At 48.5% G+C, this 25,228-nt stretch overlaps 2 protein-coding genes across 3 annotated transcripts; both read right to left on the bottom strand.

Annotated features, from left to right (window-relative positions):
* Positions 1–129: 129 nt before the first annotated feature.
* Positions 130–7,747, bottom strand: HMBS (hydroxymethylbilane synthase). 2 transcript variants are annotated; one of them, XM_046686278.1, is made up of 15 exons: positions 7,692–7,747; positions 7,438–7,601; positions 4,967–5,020; positions 4,557–4,629; positions 4,123–4,172; positions 3,980–4,035; positions 3,526–3,603; positions 3,244–3,321; positions 3,048–3,123; positions 1,851–1,964; positions 1,561–1,599; positions 1,198–1,317; positions 904–957; positions 677–763; positions 130–578 (listed from the first exon to the last, which is right to left on the bottom strand). In XM_046686278.1, exons 2-15 carry the CDS (start codon positions 7,468–7,470, stop codon positions 405–407), a joined length of 1,086 nt encoding a protein of 361 aa, XP_046542234.1. In that variant the 5' UTR covers positions 7,471–7,601; positions 7,692–7,747; the 3' UTR covers positions 130–404. The 2 variants fall into 2 exon arrangements, with proteins under 2 accessions (XP_046542234.1, XP_046542235.1); XM_046686279.1 differs by lacking the exon at positions 7,692–7,747 and having other exon boundaries at positions 7,438–7,613.
* A 1,638-nt stretch (positions 7,748–9,385) lies between these two features.
* Positions 9,386–17,951, bottom strand: VPS11 (VPS11 core subunit of CORVET and HOPS complexes). The gene is made up of 16 exons (XM_046686274.1): positions 17,740–17,951; positions 17,018–17,166; positions 16,788–16,923; positions 16,296–16,459; positions 15,461–15,708; positions 14,723–14,924; positions 14,178–14,329; positions 13,348–13,534; positions 12,744–12,890; positions 12,433–12,621; positions 12,164–12,325; positions 11,793–11,932; positions 11,501–11,703; positions 11,200–11,371; positions 10,036–10,258; positions 9,386–9,907 (listed from the first exon to the last, which is right to left on the bottom strand). The coding sequence occupies exons 1-16, from the start codon at positions 17,924–17,926 to the stop codon at positions 9,743–9,745; spliced, it is 2,826 nt and encodes a 941-aa protein (XP_046542230.1). The 5' UTR covers positions 17,927–17,951; the 3' UTR covers positions 9,386–9,742.
* Between the last annotated feature and the right edge of the window lie 7,277 nt (positions 17,952–25,228).

The following is a 25,228-nucleotide window of genomic DNA, read 5'->3' as shown; positions in this document are numbered from 1 at the left end:
AATGAGAACTGTTGAGACAGAAATTGTGTTACGGAACTTTGGACATAGGTCTCAGTCTCCAAAGTAAGGAGTAAAGAGTTTTGTGTTTGTCCTTATCTTTCCTGCAACCCCACCAAAACCAAAAACAAACACCTTCAGAGCTGGTTTATTATTAGTAGAGGTGGTAACATTCAAAGGCTGTGGCTTGGACTTTGTCTAAAAAGATGAGCCTCTACCTACTGAGGAGGCAAGGAAGTCACCAAGGCCCCAAGGTGAGGCAAGTCCCTGGAAGTCTCTGACCCTGCAGTCGAGCCCCCTAACTGGGGTAATCACTCCCCACTTAGCAGTGAGAATGGGGCACTGAGGGCTGGGTTGTAGGCACTGGAGAGCAGCAGCAACCTAGGCACCTGTGCCCCACAGACCAGTTAGTGGGCGTCATTAAGCTGCCGTGCAACGTCCAAGATGTTCTTGGCTCCTTTGCTGAGCAACAAGTTGGCCAAGCTGATGCCCAGGTTCTCAGCAGCCAGTTGGGCTTCTCGTGGGATGTTCCGCGCAGTGATGCCCACCAGCTGTGGATTATCCTCAGGGCCATCTTCATGCTGGATGAGGGAAGGAGGGTGGATTTGGTGAGCAAAAAAAGGGAAAGTAACATGCAGACTTCTTTCTTACCCTCTCCCTCAGCCTGCAGCCTTGCCACCTGGGCAGGGACGTGGATGGTGGCCTGCATGGTCTCCTGCATGCTATCTGAGCCATCCAGACTCCAGACTCCTCCAGTCAGGTACAGCTGGGAAAGAAAGTGGTTGCCTCAGCATATTCTGAAAGAGAACTGCTTAGAAACCTGGGCTCTTCTCACTGGCAACTCGGGATGCACAGAGAGAAATGCCACAGTCCTTCCTTGCCCTCCATCCATCTTCCCCTGCTTACTTGCCCATCCTTCATAGCTGTATGCACTGCTACTGGCACGCTGCAGCCTCCTTCCTGCAACGAGACGTTCTCCCTGTGAGCTGCAAGGACCCTTAACACTACCCTGTGACCAGAGCCCTCAGAGACAGACCTCTGAGGATAAAACTGAAAAGAAGGCTAGGGGCCCAGATTTGGGCACTCTTTATAGACAACATTCAACAATGAGTTACCAATAAATAACAGCGTTAATTTAAGAAATCTCCCCAATACCCTTCCCAAGTCCCCCCCCCACCACAGGTGGAGCACAGGCCCTACCAGGTGCCTTAGGAAGGCCCGTTCAGCGAGGCAGCAAAGCAGAGTCTCAGGATCATGCAACACACCCACCAGATCCAAGATGTCCTGGTCCTTGGCTCGGACTTCCACGCCCAGGGCCCCCTGATGGAAAAACAGCCTAGAACATCAGGCCCGATCTTTCCCCAACCAATGGTGCCAAGGGTGAGAACCAGCCCATCTCCAGCTGTTCCCCAAGGGCTTTTGGTACAGCAGTCTCCCAAAGCCTGCCCCTCCCTGGGAGTGTTTATGCTGGGGGGAGCAGACGCAGAAGGCTGTGTGCCCAGCTTCTGAGCTGAAAACAAAGGGAAGGGGCACATCAAGACATGGCTCCCTGTTCAAGCATACCTGACCCACAGCATACATGCATTCCTCAGGGTGCAGGATCTGTGGAGGCAGAAGAGGCAGTCAGAAGGGTGGAGATGGGGGTGCCTGAAAGCACACAGCAGTGAGATGGGGCTTCCCTATCATATACAAAGCCTGCATAGGCAAAAGTGAGACTCTGGCCTGTGATCCCCAATCTTCCCAGCCTGGAACTCATTTCCAGATTTTAGTGTTAGAGGGGAGGTGTTCAAGAAGAGAATACAGGCAAGAGGGGGACGAAGATTAACTGGAGAGGCGACAGGGGCAGCCCCTACCTGCCCCATCCGGTTCTGCCAGCCCATCCGCTGCAGGCCAGCTGCGGCCAGGATGATGGCACTGAACTCTTGCAGCTCATCCAGCTTCCGAAGCCGTGTGTTGAGGTTTCCCCGCTATGGAGAGATGCTAAGGACCATGAGCATTGTTCCCTCTGCCTGAAACATTCCCTTTCTATCTGGCTAACTTTTCATCTTTCAATTCTCAGCTTAATGGTAACACCTGACACTTACCTCATACTTACTACATGCCAGATACTGTTCTAAAGTGTTTTACGTGTGTCAACTCATTTAATTTTCACAGCAACCCCATGAGGTAGGTATTATTATTATTATTTTCCCCATTATTATTATCTCCATGTCAGGTAAAGAAAATGATACAGAGAGGTTAAAGAACCTGCCCAAGGTTATAAGACCTCTAAGAAGCCTTTCTGACCCCCAAGTCTGTTTAGATGTTCCAGTTAGAAGCTTCCAGGAAGTCCCTACTTTGAGCACTGGAGCACTGAGCACATACAGTTTTAATTTGACAAAACATATTATATACTCATTGTAAAAATCAAAACAATATAGAATATAAAATAAAAATGAAAGCACCTCCATCCCCTACCCGGAAGTAATCACTGTTCAATATCACTCTATATTATCAATGCCTGTTTGTCTCCAAACCAAAATGGAAACTCGGGCCGGCCCCATGGCTGAGTGGTTAAGTTCGCAGGCTCCACTTCAGCAGCCCAGGGTTTTGCCAGTTTGGATCCTGGGGTGGACATGGCACCCACTCATTGAGCCATGCCGAGGCAGTGTCCCAATAGCACAACCAGAGGCACTCACAACTAGAATATACAACCACGTACTGGGGGGCTTTGGGAAGAAGAAGAAGAAGGGAAAAAAAAAAAAAAGTTGGCAACAGTTGTTAGCTCAGGTGCCAATCTTTAAGAAAAAAAAAATGTAAACTCTATATAAGCAGAGACAATGTTGATCTTGCTCACTATTATCCCCAATGCCAGGCACTTGCCTGGGGCTGGGAAAACATGAAAGGATTAAGAATCGATGGATGGATGCATGGATGATGGGAGGACAGACAGCCCACTGCCCCCATGGTCCAATTCCTATAGAAGCCCCTTCTACTCTCAGGACTCCCAGGGTCCTCTGGAGCTCATCTTCCTCCTTGGCTGCTGCCGGCTCCCTCCTCTAAAAGGATACAATACTCTTGAACTCCAGATGCGGGAACTTCCTTTGTAGCTGGGCCGCTCTCCGCAGGGAGCTAGTTCCCACTACACTGCTCAGAGAGAATTTAAATGAGATTTAATCCTAAGCAGGTACTGTTCCTTTCCTCCTCCTGCCAACCCTCCATCTTCTGTGCACATCCCACCAAGACACCTCTCCAGGCCCCACTCACCTCTTCTCTGGCAAGGTTTCTAGGGTCTTCCCAACAAATTTTGGGTGAAAGACAACGGCATCATAGGGATTCTCCCGCCTGGGTGTGGAGAGAAGGTCACAGAATGAGGTCACTTCCAGGCTCTCTCAATAGCCAACTACTTGGCATTTCCTGAGTTTTCTGTCATGCTTGACACTCCTCAGGGGAGGGGAGACAGGCCTAGAGGTGGAGGGCCAAATCCGAAGGGAAGAGCCGAAGTCAGCACGATGCCTGCCCAGGCCCCCTGACTGGCAGGACTCTTACTTGCAGATGGCACCAATGGTGAAGCCTGGAGGAAGCACAGTGGGAAGGTCCTTCAGGGAATGAACAACCAGGTCCACTCTAGAAAGACAGGAGCGGGAGGTAAGGAGAAGGGGTCCAAGCAGCAGATGCCCCCTTCTCCATCTATTCCTGCCTCTACTTCAGTAGCAGAGCCTAGAGCAGTTCAGGAAGCAGGACTTTCCAAGACCTCGGGACCCTGCTCCCCTCCTCCATTCCCTCCTAACCCCCTTCCCAACCCAATCCTGCACTCCAGGCAGCTAGATGGTTCAGAAGCAGTACACTCTCCTTTTCTGAGGCCTGAAAAACCCACAGATGAGCCCCCTCTAGCCTATCCAAGGGTTTAAGCCCAACAGTCTAGCTGACATCCAGGTCTGACGTGCACTGGGGTCCTAGCAAGAGACTGGGCAGGAGCCACACTCTCCCGTCTTTCACTTACTCATTCTTTTCCAGTGCATGTTCCAGCTCCTTGGTAAACAGGCTCTTCTCTCCAATCTGCCAAGTAAGACAGAGCCTCAGAGTGAATCTCTTGCAGGAAGGAAAGAGGACGGGGGATGGGATTGGGGGGAGAAATGTTGTTACCTTAGAGAGTGCAGTATCAAGAATCTTGTCCCCTGTGGTGGACATAGCAACTGAGGAGAGAGTCAATCAATCAGGTACCTATTGAGCAGCATTTACTGAGCTCCTGCTGAGCCCAGCACAGTGCTAAGATTCATGGTGGATACAGAGGCACATAAGCCCCAGTCTCCATCCTCTGGGAATGTATGATCTAGCAGGAAGACCAGACACACATAAAAAACCCAAAGTGGAAGACACTAAATGCCAGGCTAGCCCAGGTAGTCAGAGCTGGGGGTGTTCAGAGGAGGAAAGGGCCCTCCAAGCCGGGGACAGCCAAGAAGAATTCTCAGAGGCAAAAGGACCAGGCTTTGGTCCTAGGTAAAGCCAGAAACACTGCATTCTCCTCTCCAGGGGGTAAGGGCTCCGCCTCAGCTTCCAGTCCTGTCCAGAAAACTCACTGATTTCAAACTGCAGGCCTGGGTATAAGGCTTTCAGCATTGCCACCACGCTGTCCGTCTGTATGCGAGCCAGCTGGGGACAGAAATTCAGATTAGTCCTGTCCTTCCCTGGCCACTGCCCCAAGCTTAGATCCTCACAGAGTCAGGGAGATCCTGAAAGGACTGCAATTCAGAAGGGGGTTGAATGCCCACCTGGGAAGGAAAGGGGTCTGGCCCAAGAGTCCTCTGCACCTCAACAACTTCCCCAGCCAAGGGACGATCCCCCACAGAATGCAATCTGCCATTCTTCATTGAATTAAACACCCAGCCACCCCATTTCCTCCATCCCCAAGCTGCTGGGAACTAACCCTCTGGGACTCCTCCCTTGTAATACCATGAGCACAGAACATTTCTGACAAACCTGCACTCACCTGGCTCTTGCGGGTACCAACGCGAATCACTTTCATCTTTGGGCTGTTTTCTTCCTGCAGAAAAAGTCCCCAGTTCACAGTTCCCTCTGTTCCTCAACACCTTGTCTAAGAACCAGAATCACTGGCTTGGAAGAAAGAGACTTCAGCCCCTGCCTGTGGCCAGCTGAGCTTCGGTGTGGAGAAAACTCCAAGATCGGTCCCTTTACCCTCCTCAGTACCTTCTGCCCTCCCCACAGATCCAGAGAAGCAGAGAACAGAGGGAAGCAATAGGATCCGCTGTAGCTGCTGCTATTGCTGCAAACCAGGACACTGAGCCCTAAAGTGCATCCTGGCCAAGGCAGTGGGAGTGCTGCACATAGCCAGGTGGGAGAAGAGATAAGGCCATCAGCTTGGCCACAGGGAGGGTGGGGCCTGCAGCAGGCAGGGGCAGGGCAGCTGGGGCCGTACAAGGGGAACTTGCGCTGAGTCACTGAGGACAACTTCAGCATCCACAAAAGAGCAGGCATTCGAGAAAGCTTCAGTGCCACCCAGATGCCAAGAGCTACCCCACAGCTGCCACACTATGGATCCCCTAATCTGGTTAGAATCCATTATGACCCATAAAAGACTGGGGTCAATGGAGCTGATGTAGAGTCCTGCTCAACCTCTTGGCTGGGTAGCCTTGAGCACATCATCCCATCAGCACCTATTTGTTTATCTATAAAATGAAGAGGTTTGGACTCAAGTGTCTTCTGCCTTTGATGTTCCATAAAACCAAGAGGTTGAGCTGCCTAATGTCCATTCACCTGGAGTGCTGCCTCTGGTTTCACCAACAAGGAAACATTGGGACATCAGAGACCAAGCCAAGAACTCAAGGGACATGCCTTTTCCTCCTACCAGGGTACCTTGGACAAATGTGTTCAGTGCTAAGCAGGTAGAACTGGGTTCTTCACTCTCAGGTCCTATTTCTTTCTAGATCAGACAATAGCCAATGTAGATACCACCAACTTTCCCCATTCTGGAATCTTCATCCTATGGAGTTCTTCTCTAGCCAGGAATCCAGGGCCTCTGTTGCCGGATCAGATGACAGCTGGCTCCTCGTGCATTCTAGTCTATTCCATTGAGATCACTTCTCCAAGAAATAAACCCTGGGGGATCCTGAGAAAATCAGGCCAGGCTTGAAATGCTAAACATGGCCACTAAAATTCTGGGCCACGGGGAGCCCATGGAAAGAAAGCTAAGGTCCCAGAAACTGCTAGGTTCAAGCAATCCCTTAATTTCATTGATTCTGCACAGGATGTTCAAGTCAAATTGTTCCATTAAAAAATTTATTGAGGGGCTGGCCCCGTGGCCCAGTGGTTAAGTTCACGCGCTCTGCTGCAGGCAGCCCAGTGTTTCATCAGTTCGAATCCTGGGCACGGACATGGCACCGCTCATCGAGCCACGCTGAGGTGGCGTGCCACGTGCCACAACTAGAAGGACCCACAACGAAGAATATACAACTATGTACCGGGGGGCTTTGGGGAGAAAAAGGAAAAAAAATAAAATCTTAAAAAAAAAAATTTATTGAGCACATACATGCCAAAGCTATTGCTTTTAATCTTCATAACAATCTATCAGGTAGACAGGGCAGGGATCTCTGGAACCAGGTTACAGAAGAAAAGCCTGGCTCTGAGGAGTGAGTGACTTGCCCAAGGGTCACAGCTAATAATGAGCAGAGAGCTGGAGCTAGGGTTCAGATCTTCCTACATCTAGTCCAGTGCTCAGGAATGTGTGCAACGGCAAAGAATTCCTCCCTCATCAGCAGGCTGGACAGCAGGAGATAAGCAGCAGCCCCATCTCTTTCTTATCTCTTTCTGGCCTCTGGCTCTGTAGTTTGCCTCTACACAAGCCCAGAGCCCGGGGACAAACTAGCATTAGGAAGGTCCAAGGGTGGCTCCCACCCAAGGTGGTAAGTAACCCAACGGTGTGTCTCAGCTGGGGGCTTTGAGAGCAGCCTGGGGCTGAGTGACCGCTAAAATGGCAGAGGGGAGAAGGAGCACTTCCGAGATGTCTGTGTGCAGTTTGGAGACTTGGGAGTGTTCTCCTCTCTGGATCCGAAGCGGAACATACTCCCAAGGCGGCCGAATCCCGCCTTGTCCCCGACTCTTGTGAAATAGGACCCGGGAATAGTAACCCGTCTTGTGTAGATGAACTTTCCGGGGCTGGGTCACTAAATCTAGAGCCAGGCGGAATCCCACCCAGACCCCCGCAGGGCTGGGGGTCCCGTTCGAGACAACCGCTCCACTCTTAACCCCAGCCTCGCCGCTCACTGACTTCCCCCATACTTCCTCGGGGCACGCCGCTACCGGCCCTTTAAAAGCTATTTGGACCCCAAAAAAAGACGGGTAGCCGTCCCCACCAATAGACGACGGAGGGTGGCACCCCGGGCCAATCGCTGCACCGCTAAGCCGGAAGACCGGAGTTACGAGGGTCACCGGCTCAGGACTCACCGCCGTTGCGGCTGCGTTGCCGTTCCCAGACATGGCTGTGCTCTCGGGTAGAAGGCCGGGGCCGCCGTCCTGCTCCCTCGGGATCTGGGGCAGCCGGAGGCCCCGGTCGGCTGGCACCGGGAGCACGCGGGGCCTGAGCTCCTCCTGCAGTCTGACTCCCGGCTCTGCAAAGGGCCCTGCGTCACTTCCGGCGCCCGCCCTCCAGGGGAGGCACCTCCCTCGAGCGGGAATGAGGATTGCGACAGAGACCTTACCTTTTTCTTACCGCCTTACTCTGCCAGGTTGACGCGGGGTGCGGGGGTTCCCGTGTGCCCGAGTCCTCCTGGTTTAAGACACAGGCGTACCAGCTATTCATTTCTGCTTTCACTGACACTTCCTTCTGAGCCAGCACTACTGATGGTCCGTGGCCCAGATTTACCCACAAAGTAGACCCTTTGCAGGCCTGGCCTACTACCACCCAAAGGGATAGTCAATTACGCGGGAGTTAGCCATGCCCAGGAGTAAAAGGATATTAACCCTAAAATGCTGCGTTGGAAGTAAAGGTTCCTTAAGCAACTTAGCATGCCTTCCAGGCTGGATCCAACACCCACAAATATCTAGATGAGTGCTCCAGAAAGCTACTCGCCTGGAATTCTACAGCTTTCTCTCCTTGGCTGTGGCACAAGCAGTTAATACAGCTTATGAGGTGCTTTGTTTGCTCTGTTCACTCGTAGCTCTGCTACAATCCTGAAGAAGGCAACATTTCTATTTGCAAAATGAGGAAACTGGTTCAGAGATCGAAGGTCATACCTAAGACAACTGTGAAGTAGGAGTGCCAACATATTACTTTAGTGGAAAACAGGCTTGTTAGGAAAAGTGCTTTACCCACTAACCCTACTAATAACGATGTAGTGAGCACCCACGTGCTAAGCCCTCTGCAGAGAACTGGCCACCCATTCACACCTTAGGCCTTCCTCATAGCCATACAACAGAGGTGTCACAATTCCTAACCCACGGAAGACGAAGAACCTGAGTTTCAGAGAAGGTAACAGTTGCCCTAAGGCAAACTAAGATTCAAACTTGGAGCAGCTGATCCAAAATCTGTATTCTTAGCCACTACAAATGTAGTGTCCTCTGCCTCTTCTACCTACCTAAGCCACAACGTCCAAGTTACTTCCTTCAATTTAACAACCCTGTAAGAGCAATTTTCTAACAGGCAGTGCAGCCCAAATTACACACAGACACCTAGCAATGCAAACTTTGGCTGACTTCAGAGAGCGAAAAAAACGTTTCAATAAAGGCCCTTTCATCCTGCTTATCATCTGGTACTGAATATAGCAACACAACCACCTACCCATTACGAACGGCAAACTGAAGCTAAAGGCTCCCCATCACAAGCTGCCTCCTGCTTGAATACTTTGTTCAAACAAGAGCCATAGAGACCAGCCAGACTAAAGAGCAGGAGGTGCTGTGGGGACCTCAGTCCAGGCTGCTCTTGGAGCTCAGGCATTAAGATTTTTTGGGTTTTTTTTTGGTGAGGAAGATTGACCCTGAGCTCACATCTGTTGCCAATCTTCCTTTTTTTTCCTCCCCAAAGCCCCAGTACATAGTTGTATATCCTAGTTGTAGGTCATTCTAATTCTTCTATGTGGGATGCCACCACAGCATGGCTTGATGAGCGGTGCATAGATCCACACCCAAGATGCAAACCGCAGGCCACGGAAGTGGAGCCCACAAACTTAACCACTGTGCCACCAGGCTGGCCTCAGGCATTAAGTCTTTTGCAGAGGTTCTTCAGTAAACTGAATACTATTAGATGCCACAGGCCCCACCCATTACTGCAATGAAGTCCCTTCAACATAATCTTTAAGGAACTCTGTAGAAAGGGAAGTGGAGCTCTAGGAGAGCAGAGAGAAAGAAGTACATTTTGCACAGTTAAGAATCACCAAGAAGACGCCAGAATAAATCCTTCAACTCCCAAATCATTATATCTTTTTATTTATAGACTCTGGGAGCAAGGACCCAAGCACAGCCTGGTGCTCTTGGATAGAGAATAAAGCAGCTATTGTCCATATTCAGAGGTTGCTGAGGTGCCCTCCCCCGCTGGTCTGGAATGATCTACGCTGCTCAGAAAGTCAACAGGAAGAATGACGGGCTGGCCAATGAAGGAGGCAGGAAAAGAAAGTCCTCTTTAGTCCTGAGGACTACGGCATCAGATCAGAGTGGAGTCCTGGGCCTGTCTGCCTGACTCCTGTGCAACAGCCCTGCCTCTGTCCCCGTGTCCCTACTGCTGTGCCCCACTATCACACCCCTCCCCACAGGCTACTTAAGTGCCCCTCCTGGAGTGCATGAGCAAGTCCCGCTGGAGGCCCGCCTCCAGGCCTGCAGTCAGCCTGGCCGTGGGAGGGTCGGTCAGCAGAGTCAATTTGTTGAAAACGCCTCGGCCAAAATAGTCAGCAATCACAGAGAAGCTGTCGTTGGAGCACTTGAGCTGCAAGGAAGGAGAGAAGTAAGAATCAGAACTGAAGTGCTCATTTCTTAAATGAGGAGAAAAGAAAACAAGCCCTGCAGTGCCCCGGGGCTCTCTGTGAGGGGACGTCATCTACCCCTCATCCCCACCTGGTGCTGGAACTGATCATGGAGATCTCGCTTCTGTTCCTGGGCCCGGATCATATCCATGACCTTCCGGTTTTCAGGGAGGCAAGTGGGGCAGTCGGCATCACTTTCCGAGTAACTCTCAAAGCAGTGTTGGTGGAAGGAGTGGCCACAGAGAAAGTGGACTGAGGGCAACTCCAAGGCACTGTTACAGATGCTGCACTTGGTCTTCTGGAAAATCTTCGGACTACAGGCAAGGGAGATCAGAAAGGAGCAGCCAACAGTGAGGCAGGGCCCAGAGCCAGTGGGGAGAGAATGCAGCCCAGTCGATGAGAGAGCGGCCCCTGTTAAGGGACTACAGGGACCTGCTCTTCTTACCACCTACGGGGTCAAACGAGGACGACGACGGCGCTGGGCCCGCAGAGAGTCTCAGCATGCTCCCCTCAAGGCCAGCTAACCCGGGGGAGATTTTTCTCTCTCTTTCAATTTTCACGATTGCCGCTAAATTGTGTTTCAGGTCTTTACTCAGATATGACCCTTTCAGGAAGGCCTGTCCTGGCTACCTTATAAATTATAACACACACTCTTTACCCTATGCCTCTTCTCAATTTTCTCCTTAGAATTTATCACCATCTAACATATTATAATATTTTGCTTATCTAACGGGTTTACCATCTGTCTCCTCCTCTACAATGTAAGCTCCATGAAGGCAGGGCTTTCTGTCCATGCTGTTGAGAACCGTGTTTGGGACATAACAGGCTCAGGAAATATTTGTGGAATGGAAGAATTGTTGTTTTCTAATAAATATTTTACAGTGTTAAGGGCAGATAAGACCTCAGAGTAGGCATTAACGTCTACTATAAGTATTTCTAAATTATCCACTTTCTCTATTTTCTAAAGCAGTTTTTACTTCTGAATGGCTTCCAACCACAACCTAGATGCGTGTTTAGAAAAGGTAAAAGATAGGCATATACAGAAAGAAAAGTAGCTGCTACAGGAGAATATCCTCCAAAGCCCAATAAACAATGATCTATGTACTAAACCATCCTATGGAATTCCTCCATGAAAACAGATCTTCAAGAATCAGATGTCAATCACACTTCTCATACTCTTCTATGAAACTTTAATGACACCCTGTGAAGAACGAGGTTATCCCTGGACCCCGCCACATATCCAGATGCCAAGTACCTGGCCTTGAGCTCCTGGATCTCCTGGCGGATGCGGGTGGTCTCCTCTCGGTACCGCCGCACCCGGAGCTCATCCTGTGCAATCTGCTGGCTCTGTTTCTGCAGTTTCTGGACCAGGTAGTCCCGGATGACAGACAGGGTGGCTGTGGAGTTGTGGGCCAGGGTCTGCACCACTAAGATAGGGGCCCAGGAGGAAATAAGACAATAAACCAAGCAGCACCCTCTGGATAGAGTTGCAGCGCCCCTGCCAGAGCCCCTGATGGTAAGCAGCCTGCACCTACCCACCCTGTCCTCCTAAGTACCTAAAAGGGGTGGCATGAGGTTCTTGTTCTCAATATGCTTGAGCACAGCTGCCATGTACTCCTTGCAGTCCTCCTCCTTGCGGGCAAAGTAGCTGAGCGCCTGTTCCCACAGGGAGGGCTCTTGCTCCCCGTGGCGCTCGCACACGGCGATCACCTGCCGGTACTGCTCGTGCTGCATGTGGTAGTGCATAATCTGCTGAAACCTGGGGCCAGGGCAAGGCACACCTCAGAGGCTATCCCTGGAAAATTACTTGGATCCTTCCCCCTTCCCTGAAATTCCCCAAACGCTTACAGCTTTCCCTGTTCATAGAGGTAAAGGACCCCATCCTGGAAGTCGTGCATCTGGCAGAGGACCAGGGCCTTGTCAAAGACGTTGCAGAAGCGGCCACTCTTCAGCAGGGAGATGGCCTCTGCATGAAGCTTTTCCTTGACCTAGGGAAGGAGGAGGGGAGAAGTGCTGGACATAAGGGAAAAATCACAAGGTCTCTTGGGACAAGGCAAGTCAACTCTCTCCTCCCTTCAGTTCAATTTCCTCTTCACTTAGGACGATGCAGCCCCCAGGGGTGAGGTGTTATTGGTCTAAGAATGCAGCAAAAGGCAACCTCAAAAGATGGAAGAACTGTCTTTTCTCCAGCTCCTCCTGCAGCTTTTGCCAAGCCTCACCTGTGGATCCTTCTCATGGGCCCAGTTCTGCAGTCGGAGCTCCAGGAGCGTGTCATAGATGCCCTGCGGTGAGTCAGGCTGCACTTCACTCATGTGCTCCAGGAAAGCTTTCAACTCTCGCGGGTTGTTGGCAAAGATGGGGATGAACTCCTCTGAGTTGGCCTGGGATGGCAAGGGAGGAGAGAGGAGGCTGAGTGAGTGGGTTTGGTACCCAAGAGGCCCCTAGGGTGATCCCTGCTGTCCAAAAGCCATTCTCCCTGAGGCCTCACCCTGCAGCCTGGAGCCTCCTTATCGCCTCGGCCTTCAAGGCTGGGCCGATAGTCAGTACAAAGTCCCTTTAGTAACTGAGTCGTCTGCTCTGGTATATGGTGCATGAGGATCTTGCCATAGCGTTTCATGTTGCTCTCTGCCTGCTCAAAAGGCAGCTTGCCGATATACCGAAGGGCTTCCTGATAATTCTGTGGAGAGATAAAGGGCAGAGTAAGTGCACAGTCCTGCCTCACCCACCAGGAAGCACTTCCATCATTCCAGGATGTCCTAGAAAAAGAACAGAGCTCTACCCAAGTCAAGTCTCACCTACCTTGATGTCCTCGAGCTGGATCTTCAAGTACCACTCATGATGTGCATGGTTCTCAGCCAAGTAGAGGGCGTGGGAGTAGTAGCCGGCCTGCCGGAGGACCTTGATGGCTGTCTCCACATCAAAGTGGACTTCACTCTCGCTCTTTGTCTGCCAGGGAGACATTAGCCAAAGTCATTCACAGGGAGGTTGTGTCTGGGGAAGGGAGAGGAGACATGCACTGATTCTAAGACAAGAGTCTTAAGATAATAAAGTCCATGCCTTTAAAACAGTATGTTACCCTGCCCCTCAGAAAGTTTCTAAGAGCCAAAGTCTTCCTCTGCCCCTACTATCAGAGGGACTCCTGTGGGCACAGAGGGCTCCCCCAGTGCTACACCCTGCGCCTTAGATACACGGGAAGTTCCGGCATCATAAAACAAGAGGGGAGACGGGAGAGAACTAGCAGGGAAGGCTATTCCTCCTGCCAGTTTATAGACCAGAGTGTCCCGGTCCCCAAATAAGGTCAGCTCTTTCCTCTCCCTGCATCCTACTGAAGGACAAGCCCTGGTGGAGCCACCTCATGCTCAGTGGGGCCCTCAAGGAATCCCGCACCGCCACCACCCTGCACCTTGATGAACTCCTCCAGCTTCGAGCTGTCCTTGAGCTTGGTATAGCAGTTGAGCAGCAGCGTGGTGTGGTCGGCATTGGCCAGGGACTGGCGGTGCAGGGTCTGCAGGTAGGCGGTCAGGTTGTGGATGCGCTGGGCATCCAGAAACTTGCGGATCACATAGGACGGCTCCAACTTTCCAATGGTTCTAGGGAGACACACGCATCAAATAGCATCTGGATGTTTGAGCGTACTTCTCAAACTTTCATGTGCCTACGAATCACTTGCAGATCTTCTTAAAATGCAAGTTCTGTTTCAGCAGGTCTGGGGTGACGCCTGAGATGCTGCATTTCTAACAGAGCTCCAGGTGATATCGATGCTACTAGACTGTGGACCACTGACTGGCAAAGTTCCAGAGCACTGGTTCTTACACTTGGCTGAAAAAGGAATTCCAGAGAGGTTGGGAAAGAGGCTAGACAAGTTCCTAAAACCCCTTATTAGGGCTGAAAATTCCAAGAATTAGCACCAAGGGAAGAAAGCGTGGAAGCAAGAGATGAATACTTTTTTTCCCTTTAAAGAATCAGGGCAAATGAATATTAACAGAGGCCAAGCTAAAGTTTCAAATCACAGATACTCATCAGCTCAAGTGCATACTGGTCATGTAATATCTGACCCTAAACATCTCCTTTCCAATAAGGTATACTGTCTTCTCACTCAAGGCATCACAGTTTCTGCAGAAAAAAGGACTGATCCTGGTGGAGTCCACGCCCCTCCCCCAAGCACAGGTTTTAGCCATTCTGGCTGCCTGTCCCTGCCTTCAGAGCTATAGCCTAAAGTGCCTCCAGACTGACCGGATATACTGCTGGACAGCTCCATCATGGTTGCCCTTGCTGTAGAGATGGTCCCCATACTGCATGAAGATCTGGGCCAATCCATCACTGTCCAGGTGCTGGCTCTTGGCCAGGTTAATTGCCATCTCAAAAAGGTTCTTCTTAAACAGCATCTGGAAGGGGAGAGAGATTAGAAAATCGGTAGCAACAGCCCTGAGAAGACACCTTCCCAGAATTTACCCGCAACACAAAAGCCAGACAATCCTGAAGTTCTAATCTTCCTAGATCCTAGACAGGGCAAGACCTCTCAGATACCCGCAAGACCAATAACGGCTCACCACTAAGGTTCTCTGTAGACACAGTGGACCCTGAGAGTGGGCTCAGGCTCCCAGCCATTACTTCCCTCTAAGGCCTCATCCCAGGCCATTTAACTTGTCATTCTGCTCTAAGGGAGCTGAGTAAGGCTGTGACCCAAGGGAAGGATCGGGCCAAGGTGACTTGGGGAGCCTGTTCCTATAGCTGCATCTGGGTGCCTGTGGCCAGCTCTGGGAACCTGGTGGCCTTGCCTCCAGTTTGGTCTGTGTGTCCTTCTCCTGCAGTGCGTGGACCCGCCCATCCCGCGTCAGCACGTACAGGGAGCCCCACTCAGCAAGCACATCCACTACATCCTCAAAGACAGCGCTATAGGCTATGAACTTGTTGCACAGGTCATAGACGTTGAGAATCTGCTTGTCGGAGCTCTGTGAGTCTCTGCTGGTAAACTCTGACCTGTGTTGGGAAGAAAAAGCACTGAATATTTGTACTACCTCTGTCTCAGCTCCCCTTTATTTTCTTTCCCAGGATGACTCTGCTGCTGCCCATTCCACCCAGAACAAATCACCTCTTTGGCCCCTCCAGCAGCTCATCCCTTAACATGCAGCATTGTGCTGGCAGTTGTAGGAAGAGAACATATAGACCTGACCTTACCCTTCAGGATCCTATAACTAACACAGGCAACAGATTAAAAAATTAAGTTCATTCAAACATCCATTCATTGAACACATAATTAGTGCCGGCTGTACGTAAGACACTGTGCTTAGGGCTGTGTAAGACACAGCTCTAGGGCACCAGGGCCGCTCAGCAAATGTCTGCAGCAAAAACACATCTTTCAGTAAAAATGTTATAACTGAGTCTAGGCCTAAGTGCAATCTACTTAAAACCAAAGTGGCAGATTGACAGGATCCAGGCACTAGGATTTTAAAATCAGGTTAATTCGAGGGAACAATTCCAGCCCTTTCCCTTTCCCTTCTCCCTGGAGTCCTTACTTGGGAGAAACCTTCCGGTCACGGGAGACAATGACAAGGTAGCCTCTAAACCAGTGAGCAATGAGTTTGTGGCCTTCAAAGGCAAAGCAGGGCCCACGTTCATCCGGCTGGTACAAGTAGACACACTCATCCCCGGCCACTATGAACTGCAGGTCCTGAGAAGGGTCGCTCAGGGCTGAGCAGCGCAGGCCACAACCATGGGTGTCCAACTCCACACGAGGGTAGTCCTTCCCAGAAACTATATAGGACTGTGAGAGATATGAAAGGGGTTAACAGGCTCCCTTTGAGGAGGTGGCATCTAAGCCTTCCCAAAGGGATTCCCATCTCCATACTGGCTCTCTCTTTTTAACTCTTTGCACCCTGTCTTCCCTGGGCTGCTTGCCTTCTCCACTAAGCATCACCCACCTATTAAATATACAAGCAGAGACCAAATTTTCTTACTCTGTATATACCATCGCTACCTACTACAGGAAGTCTACAAGTAAGAGAAACGCAATAATCTTTCACTGTTTTATCAAAAGACTATTCCTGAGAGTAGGCTGTTAAAAATTAGGAACACTAGGAACCAGAGAAGTAAAGCAACTTGTCCACTGTCACTTAACAGGTTAGGGAAAAACTTCAGGTCTTTTCCTACAGGCCCAGAGGTCTTTTCCTAACTCTAACTCTTCCCAGTCTCCTAAATGAAGAAACAGAATATGAAGCTGGGCAAATGATTCAAGCCTATATGATGAAAAATTTAAGAATCCTCTCTCTCCTATCAGGTCCTTACCCTAGCCCCCTGGACAATGGAGAAGCCTTTCCTGCCTGTCCCTGACAGCAGAGGCCCTGGTCATACCTGAACATTCTCAGTTGTCACAACAAACAAGTGAGTGGTCTTTCCCGCTTGGCGAAAGGCCAGTCCGGTAACAGGATAGTTGCCCTTGTGCAAAATCTGGGTCTTGCTATGCCGGTCCCGGGTGATGTCTCCTTTGTTCAATGTAACACTGCCATCTGTGAAACCTGTAGGAGAGCAGGAAACAGCACTTTGCTGAGGCTGAAAAGCTCAGGAAGGACAGAGGTGGAAAAAGACCATCTGAGGCACTTGTTAGAAGTGACGAGCTTTCTCCTCCTACCCAACTTCTCCAGTGGTTGACATGAAGATTGGTACTCACTGATTCATTTTCAAAGAACAAACTATATGCTTTCCCATTCCAATCTTTAATATCTCCAAGGCCTCAGTTCAGTACAAAGTGGTTTCATGAAAACAGTGAAGATGAGCTGCAGAAGCAACTCTGAAGAAAATCTATAAAGAATCGTGGATTATTAGCTTTGCCTTCTTTCTGCTTACCAATGGCCATGAAGTTGAGATTTTCATGAACAGTCAAACAAGACACAACAGTCGGCTCCGTTCCTGGGATGGCAGGGAAGATGCGAGTGCAGAGCGGATTACCACCATCTCTCTTCTCCAGATTCCAGATCTTCACCTGGGGACAGACCTCAGATGTGTGAATGCTAGTCACCCTCCAACAAACAACCATTCCCAGGCTTCTGGGAATGGGTTGCATCTCTAGGACTCACCAGCGGGTTGATGCCCTCTTCATCCTCACCAACAGATGCCAGAATATTGTGCTGCTTCAGCTGATACAGGTGTGTCACCCGTAGTTTGTAGGCCTGGAAGCCTGTAAGCTGTAGGGAGCGGGACAAGAACCAGATCTGGCCTTCCATATGTGCAGGCAGTCAAGGAGCCTCCTTTCCAAGGAGAGAGACTTATATTTAGACCAGAACCCAGATAACAACTAACATATACACGGCTCTTTAAAATTTTCAAGGATTTTTCCACATATTACCTCCTGGAACTCCCCTTCTTAAAAAGAGTGAAAAAGAAGGCCAGAGTTCAGTGGCAACAATATGAAGAACAAAGCAGCCAACTCTTGGTGTCATTTGCCTACAATATTGGGCAGGGGAGATGACACCTTACATATTCATCTTTTGAAGCCAACTTGCATCCGTTCTTTTGATTGATCTCTAAAATAACCTTGCCAAATTGGTATTTTACACGCCTTTCACAGATAAGGAAGTTGAAGCCGATCGAGATTAAATGACTTCCCAGGATTGCTCAGTCGGCAACAAGCTAGAGAATGGACTTCCTTCTTTCTTCCCTCGGACCACAGAAGGAGCGCTGGGCGCCCATCTAAAGGAAAGTGGCACGTCACACGAACCCCTCTGACGGACAAATTCCATCCCAGCTGGATCTCCTCAGGGATCCGAGGAGGAAAGAGACAGCTCCAGAGGAAGGATATCTCCAAAGACTAGGCTCCCTCGGCCTGAGTCGCAAACAGTGATGCCAGGAGGCAGGCAAAGGAACTTGGAAGCAGCGGGTCCAGAGGCAGGCGCGGCCCCGGGAGCAGCCCCATCACTGCCCTGCGGCTCCTTCACCAGCTCCTTGTCGAAGAAAACGAAGCGCCGCCACTGCAAGTAGGCCGCCATCTTGGCCGAAGGCCCCCGCCCCCGGGGGAGTGGTCACGTGAGAGAAGCCGGGGTCACGTGCCCCGCAGCTTCCTGGAGCCTGGTGACAGCTTCTGCCGGGAGAGTGGACGGGACCACGTGAGGTAGCGTTGCCGGCCCGCGTCACTCGCTCGGCGAATTTCCCTGCTCTGTGACTGCACTGGCTAGAATGCTTCAGTTTCCTCCGTCATTAAACGCACGGTATTAAGAGATCGAGATGAGGAATGTCACGCTCACGTGCTTTGTGACTTGTAACCCGCTGTGACTAAGTGAATTTTGTTCTGATCTCACACGACTGTTTTCAGGCATAAATGAACAGTGTATATGAAACTGGTTTTTCAGCTGTAGGAGAGGAGAAATAAAATTAAAGTTTGTTATCTGCCATCAGATACAGATCGTGAACCACAGTCTTATACTCGTTTTTGTGTCCCTCTGTCAGAGTGTGTGGCATGTAATAGACACCAAAAACATGTTTCTTAAGGAAGCTGGGAAATACTGATGGGGCAGGAACTCCCAAGAACCTGGGCTTTCTCCCGTTTTCCATACTGGCAGGGAATGGGACATAGCAGAACAGCGAAAAGCCTGGGAGTGGCAGCTCTGAGAGCTGAGTGATTTAAGAAGTAACAAGTGTCTGAGATATTCCATGGCCACCCACCATTCCCAAGTCTGGCTAAACCAACTGTCCACGTGGAAAACTGTAGGTGTACTCTTTGTGTGCTGCAAGGAGGTATGTACAGAAGTGACATAGAGTCATTTTGAGATGGTATGGACATATGAAAATAAGTGGCTATGTGGTTAGTATTTGTAAAGCTTATTTTTACACCCCTCCCACACACATAGCTTTCTATTTTCAGGATGTTTTTCTCTTTACTCCCCCAGCCTGAGTTCCCAGAGAGCAGGAGCTGTGTCTTGTTTACCATGATCTAGGTATAACAGAGCCTGGTAGATGCTCCATGTTTGGTTGAAGGAATGAGTGAGGATTCTTATCCCCTCCTCTTATCCCATCCTCTCCTCAATCTGGTTGACAGGAAAGGTAGTTCTGTTTGTCTAAAGAGATAAATGAGGGGAAGAAACTGCCTAGCCACCACCAGGCACCCAGATTTCCTGACTTTCAGCTCAGATTTATTTCATCTTTGTCACAGAGGTATTGGAACTGTTCAAGATCTCAACACATGGGCAGAACCACAAATGGGGAGTAGATTGGACCCACTTTCACCTGCTGAGCATACTCTGTACTACTCATTAGAATTTTTAGATAGCATGGTATGTCACTTGTTAAGACTATGAATAATGTACGTTGAAAGAAGCAATGTGAAAGCAAAGAGAGATGTGAACAGCAGAGCAAGTGGGATCTTTGTCGTTGACTTGAGTGCTCCCCTTACTGTCCAATGGCAGAGGCCCAGAGTCTTCCTCTGATGTCTGAACCTGGTCAGGCCTGTGCCCTTAGGGTCTTACTGATGAGAGTCCACAGGCAGGGAATGGCACACCAGAGCAACCTGTGGAACATCTTCCAACTTACCACCTTCCTTTCCCCCTTTTGACAAATATGTCTTGAGTACTCACTATTCCTGGAATTGTACTAAAAGCCCAGAATATGAATATGAACATGATAGGGTCCTTGCCATTTGGGGAGCTAAACCACCACCACAGGAGACAGACATAGAAAGAACTGACAGTAACCAGCCCTTAATTTCGTGTAGTGAATTATACCTAACAAAGTGCTTTCACTTTCCATGCACTCTTTACAGCAACCATCTGCAGAAGTATCATCTCTGATGAGAAATGGAGTCTCAATGAGGTTCAAGTGACTCTCTCTGGGCAAAAACATCAAAGTTCTTTGGAAATAAAACAGGAGTTCTTCAGTTCCCTAACCTTTAATTAGAGGATTTGCTAGGGTGTGAAGCTGGGCTACACTTGTCAGAACGTACACCAGGCTTTGTCTTTTAGTTATACCTGTCTGAATCTACGAACTTCAGTACAGTGAGGAAGATAAGCAGGTGAACCACACAGAAAATGATTATGTGTTCAGATTCACTTACAGGTCTGCCTACTGAGAACTTGTGTTCTGAAGGGACTAACGATAAAGGAGCAATTTGAGTCTTTAGCTTGAAATTAAAGAGATCACAACTCAGAATCAAGAGTTGCCTAGCAATGCCCTCTCTTTTCCCCTTCAGCAAACTGCTGCCCATGATGTACAACAGTCATACCCACCGAAGCCAAGCAGGAACGCTTCTTGTTCCAGCTGCAAATTTTATTTTCTATCAGTTTTCCACCCCCCTCATCTGGCTCTCTGGGTAGAAACCATTTTCTAGGCTTCTGAAAAGTCTGGTTTTTTTTCTCTTAGCCCCTAAAAAAGCTAGCAGCAGTTTCCACTTTAGGAGCAAGGTCAACCTAAAATAAACTCAGAACTGTTACAGTATAAGAGAGCCCAGGGCTCCAAAGCTACGTGAAACAGGAGAAAGAAGCAATTAGCTGATTATTGATTATGAAAATCTGGCCTACAACAGGGAAAGGCTATTCCCCATGAATGTGGCAAAGCTCTTAACCAAGCGTTTAACTTTGCAATAGCACCCATCTTTTAGTTTTATTTCTCTAGACTAATAACAAAACCAGTAAAAAGTTAACTAGCATATAACGTGCTAGTGCTCAGGATGTCCCAAGCACTGTGCTAAGCACTTTATCTGCTTCTTTCATTTTTACACCAATCCCGTGAGGCACGTGCCAGCATGCCTTTTAATGATGTGGAAACTGAGGCTTCTGGAAAGCTCAACAACTTGCCTAGAATCACACAGGTAGGAAGTGGTGGAGTTCACAGGCAAATCCAGGTCTGTCAAACTCCAAAGCCCTGTATTCTGGGTCCTCAATTTATTATTATTTTTAGAACAGTCAAGTCCATAAATTTGTTAAGTCTGAGTGATTTTCTATGTGATCATGAAGTCACAGAACTCAAGAACCCTAAAAGTCTTGCTTTCTCTTCTGGACACATAATAATCCCCATCTCAATGCAAGCTGGGAAATGTTCCCAAGCCTTTGTCTCTTCATCCCCACCTCCTCCAATCCTATTAAAATTCGCAATACCAAGACCTTAAAAATGTATTAATATTCTAGTGTTATTAGGGGTACAGGGGGGAAAGGGGTGATTAGGCACGTGTGTGGTGATGGATGTAATTAGTCTTTGGGTGGTGAACATGATGTAATCTACACAGAAATTGAAATATATAACGACATACACCTAAAATGTATATAATGTTATAAACCAATGTTATCACAATAAAAAATTTAAAAATAAAAAATAAATAAAAAAGGATGCAGGAGCTGTCATTCACTGCTGCTGTGGAGTGCGTATTGGTAAACCTCCCTGGAGGGCAATTTGGCAATATTTATCAAGTGCCTAAAAACAGAAGTTTAAGCCCACATTTCCACTTCTAGGAATTTATCTTAAATAGATTGTAAGGGATAGGTTTCATAGAGATTTATCAATAAAGATGTCTATTGCAATTTTATAATAGCAAAAAGAAAAGAAACAACCTAATTGTCAAATTGTAATTTTGGTAAATTACTTATTGTACTTCTCTACGCTACAATTCCATAAATATAGCCACCGGAAATTCTGTAGAGGAAAAATATGCCATAGGAAAATGTTCCTAATAAATTAAATGACAAATGGTCACAAAATATTATCTCCATTAAAGTTTAAAGTGTGCATTTAGATTGATGTACATCATAATGCTAAAAGTGATATAATCTAGAAAATGGAATGTGGGTGGTTTTTATTTTATTCTTTGTTTTTTCTGTGTTCTTCTTGTTTTCTTCAATAACCACATATTTTGTAATTCTAAAAACATTGTTATAGGGGCTGGCCCTGTGGTTGAGTGGTTGGGTTGGTGTGCTCCGCTTTGGCGTCCCAGGGTTTTGCTGGTTCGGATCCTGGGTGAGGACATGGCACCACTCATCAAGCCATGCTGAAGTGGCATCCCACATGCCACAACTAGAAGGACCCACAACTAAAAAAATATATACAACTATGTACCGGGGGCTTTGGGGAGAAAAAGGAAAAAATTAAATCTTTAAAAAAACAAAACGAAACAAAAGACTGTTACAGAAGCAGAAAAAAACTTATCCTGCTGTAGCTTCTCCTGGTAAAAATGAGCTTTCTCTCTGCATAAGGTTACAGTAAAATCAAACCTGCAAGTTTTTTGTGTGACAGACAAAATTTTTAAAACTTTTATTGATGTATAACGTGCATACAGAAAAGTATACATACTACAGCCCATTAAATTTTTACAACGCCATTTTAACCAGCATAGCAAACACAGCACTGCCCCACCTCAGAAGCCTGCCCTATGCCCCCTTCTAAATGCTACCTCCCAGCAAGGGTAAGCACTACCCCAACTTCTATCACTAGAGCTTAGTTTAAACTTTATATAAGTGAAGTCATAAAGTATGTACTCTTTGACTTCTGGCTGCTTTCAGTCACTATTGTTTGTGGGATTCATTTAAGTTGTTGAATGTAACAGTAGACCATTCATTTTCATTGCTGTATAGAATTCCATTGTGTGAATCTACCGTAATTTATCTATCCATCCAACTATTGATGGCATTTGGGTAGTATTCAATTTGGGGACATTGTGAATAAAACTGTTCCTGTCTCTTGGTGAACATATGTATACATTTGTTAGACAGAAACCTAAGAATGGGGTTGCTGGGTGAGAACTAATTTTTTAAATTCTCCTGGACCAGGATGTTCGCCTGATCAAGACTGCCCCCAGCCCATGACATAATTTGCGTGGTTTATAATGTATGCATATGTCCTTGCTAAAGTATTCATTTTAACCATCTGTCAGTTGGCACACGTCCTCCGAGACAGCAACTTTCTTCCCTTGGGTTTCTGCACAGTGTGGGGGAAGGGACGTTGTCCTCAAATGTTATTAACAAGTTATTCTGGACAAGAACGAATGGATTCAGCTGCCTTGGTCAATCTAAATCAGGTGTTTTACATTAAATTTTCCCATTGTCTTACAACTTGTTTGTGAAACGCTCTTCTCTCTGCTCAAAGAACAAAACAGGTGACTCTTCAGAGCACGTGCACCTGCTCCACCTCCCAGGGGGACAGATGCCCAGGTTGAGAACCGTAGCTGCAGCAAAACTGCTCCCATCAAGGGTGTTCTCGGGATGGGAGCTCACTTAGGAGCAGGAGAGACTGGCTTGTCTCCCAATTTGCAGTCATTCAATAGGTGTTTAATAAGTGCATGAAACCATGAACATTATTTGTTTCCCAACAGACTGTGACTTCCCCGAAGGCAAGGACAAGGTCATCCCCATCTCTGGAAGCCCAGCACCTAGCACAGTGCTTGCCTATGACAGAGACCCAACAAATGTTAAAATGCATACTCTGAAATGGATGGAAAAATTCGAGCCTACCAGACAGCTGGCCAAAAGTAGAGTCAGCTATTGAGAAACGAAACCTTTCTCTGTGGAACTGAAATGAGAACTTCTATGTTCATCGTTATGTCTAAACAACTCCTTGCTGTGGAACGTCCTACAAGAGTAAACAACAACGAGGTGAATCTTTGCACACTGATGCAGAAAACGCTCCATGATTTATTATTAGTTACCAAAATAAAAAGAGCAAGTTGCAAACAATCTAATTGTATAACATTTTATCATTTAAAAAAAGACAAAAGCAACATGTTTCAAGAGACACCTATGTATGTAAATACAGATGAAAAGGCCTAGAAGGTTACACACCACACTGCTGACAGCAGATACAGCAGACACCTAGAGCGGAGAGGGAGGTTGCAGACGGTACCAAAGACATTTAGCTTTATCTAGAATGTTTCAATTTTTTTCAAGATTATATTTGTGTATTATTTGTGTAATTAAACTATGTTAAAATTTTAAGAGAATTCCTCTTTATTTCTACCAGCTCTACTACCTGAAGACTGAACTGCTCTTTTTTTCAGGTGTCCATCATTATACTTCAGTTTCTGTGTAGACTACATCATATCATGTTCATCACCCAAAGACTAATTACCATCCATCACCATACCCAAGTGGCCTTTTACGCCTCGCGCCCTCACCTCTCCCTTCCCCTCCAGTAACCACCAATCTAATCTCTTTATCTATGGGTTTGTTTGTTGTTGTCAACTGTTCTCAAAGGGAAAAAAATAGACCTCTCCCTGATGCTGCCAGTAGGTTTATCTTCTGAGCACAGACACCTGACTACTCTCTCTCCCTAAGCATCATGAAAAACGTAGGGAAAGGAACAGATAAGAGTTCCTTAACCAAGCCCTGGCCGTTACAGCCACGGCATTCAAGAGAGCCTTCTGTGAAGGGAGGCCGGCATTCAAGAGAGCCTTCTGTGAAGGGAGGCCGGGTGGCGATTTCGGGAGACCGAGGAAAGAGGAGGCTGATTTCCATATTTAAGAAAAGTGCTCATCTCAATAAAACCAGGAAAAAGGAAGAAACGTGCGCTTTCCAAGGACCGTGCACATTTCTAGGGGGCTGTAAAGTACAGAGAAGGGAGTGAGGAGCGCCAAATATCTGCCCAGGGTGCTTCAATTCTGACAGAAGCAGGAAAGGAGAAGGGAAGATGTGCAAGCTTTAATGGACAGAAACATGAGGCGGTGCATATACGCTCAAGAAAAGACAGCCTCACAAATGAAACTGTCTTTTGTGTAGCGTTTTGCAGTTTGGAATAGTTTTTCTCATAAAAATGGGGCTTAGAGTCAGAAGTCCAGGCCAAATCCTGCCACTAATTGAAGTGTTATCTTCGACCCATCAGCGAACTTCTCTTTCGGTGGCTTCGGTTTCCTCGGTGAAACAAAGTGGGGTGGAGGTGGACTAAGTCAAAGCGCAGCCATTCTGATTTCTATCGAAAGCCTAGAGCAGGTCAATTCCAACCAGCAAGCGAGCGCCTCTTCCGCGTGGCTGCGGAGGGGATGCGGGTCATGCCCACTCCTCGGCCAGGGCTCCCCAGGTGACTGGAAGAGAGGCGAGCGCGGACTGTCCCTGCACCGACTTGCTCCAGACATCAGTCACTCCCGACCCCGCCAGTCAGACATCCAGCGCCGAGGCCAGAAGGGTCCCGCGAGCGCACCCGGGCGGGCGCCGGACCCCATGACGTGGCCCAATGCCGGCCGGGGTCAGCGGCTCTCCTCTGACTGGTGGCCCGGCCTCTCCGCCGCCTCACCGGCAGCAGCAGGAGAGCGACGAGGGGCGGGCCTAGGACGTGGCCCAATGGGCGCGCGCGCCGGGGCGGCGGGGGCGGGGCCGGGCGCGCGG

Source organism: Equus quagga, chromosome 14 (assembly GCF_021613505.1).
Source record: "Equus quagga isolate Etosha38 chromosome 14, UCLA_HA_Equagga_1.0, whole genome shotgun sequence".
NCBI lineage: Eukaryota > Metazoa > Chordata > Mammalia > Perissodactyla > Equidae > Equus > Equus quagga.
The sequence above is the reverse complement of the archived record's forward strand: the minus strand, read 5'-3'. Positions and strand labels throughout refer to the sequence as shown.

Coding starts and splice junctions, on each gene's coding strand:
- HMBS (XM_046686278.1), bottom strand. CDS start 7,470: ATGTCTGGGAACGGCAACGCAGCCGCAACGGCG. Junction 3,322..3,525: donor ACCATTGGTGCCATCTGCAA/GTAAGAGTCCTG, acceptor CTCCACACCCAG/GCGGGAGAATCCCTATGATG. Junction 579..676: donor CCATCCACGTCCCTGCCCAG/GTGGCAAGGCTG, acceptor TCCCTCATCCAG/CATGAAGATGGCCCTGAGGA.
- VPS11 (XM_046686274.1), bottom strand. CDS start 17,926: ATGGCGGCCTACTTGCAGTGGCGGCGCTTCGTTTTCTTCGACAAGGAG. Junction 12,891..13,347: donor AGCTGGAGGAGTTCATCAAG/GTGCAGGGTGGT, acceptor TCTCCCTGGCAG/ACAAAGAGCGAGAGTGAAGT. Junction 11,704..11,792: donor CTCTATGAACAGGGAAAGCT/GTAAGCGTTTGG, acceptor CCCTGGCCCCAG/GTTTCAGCAGATTATGCACT.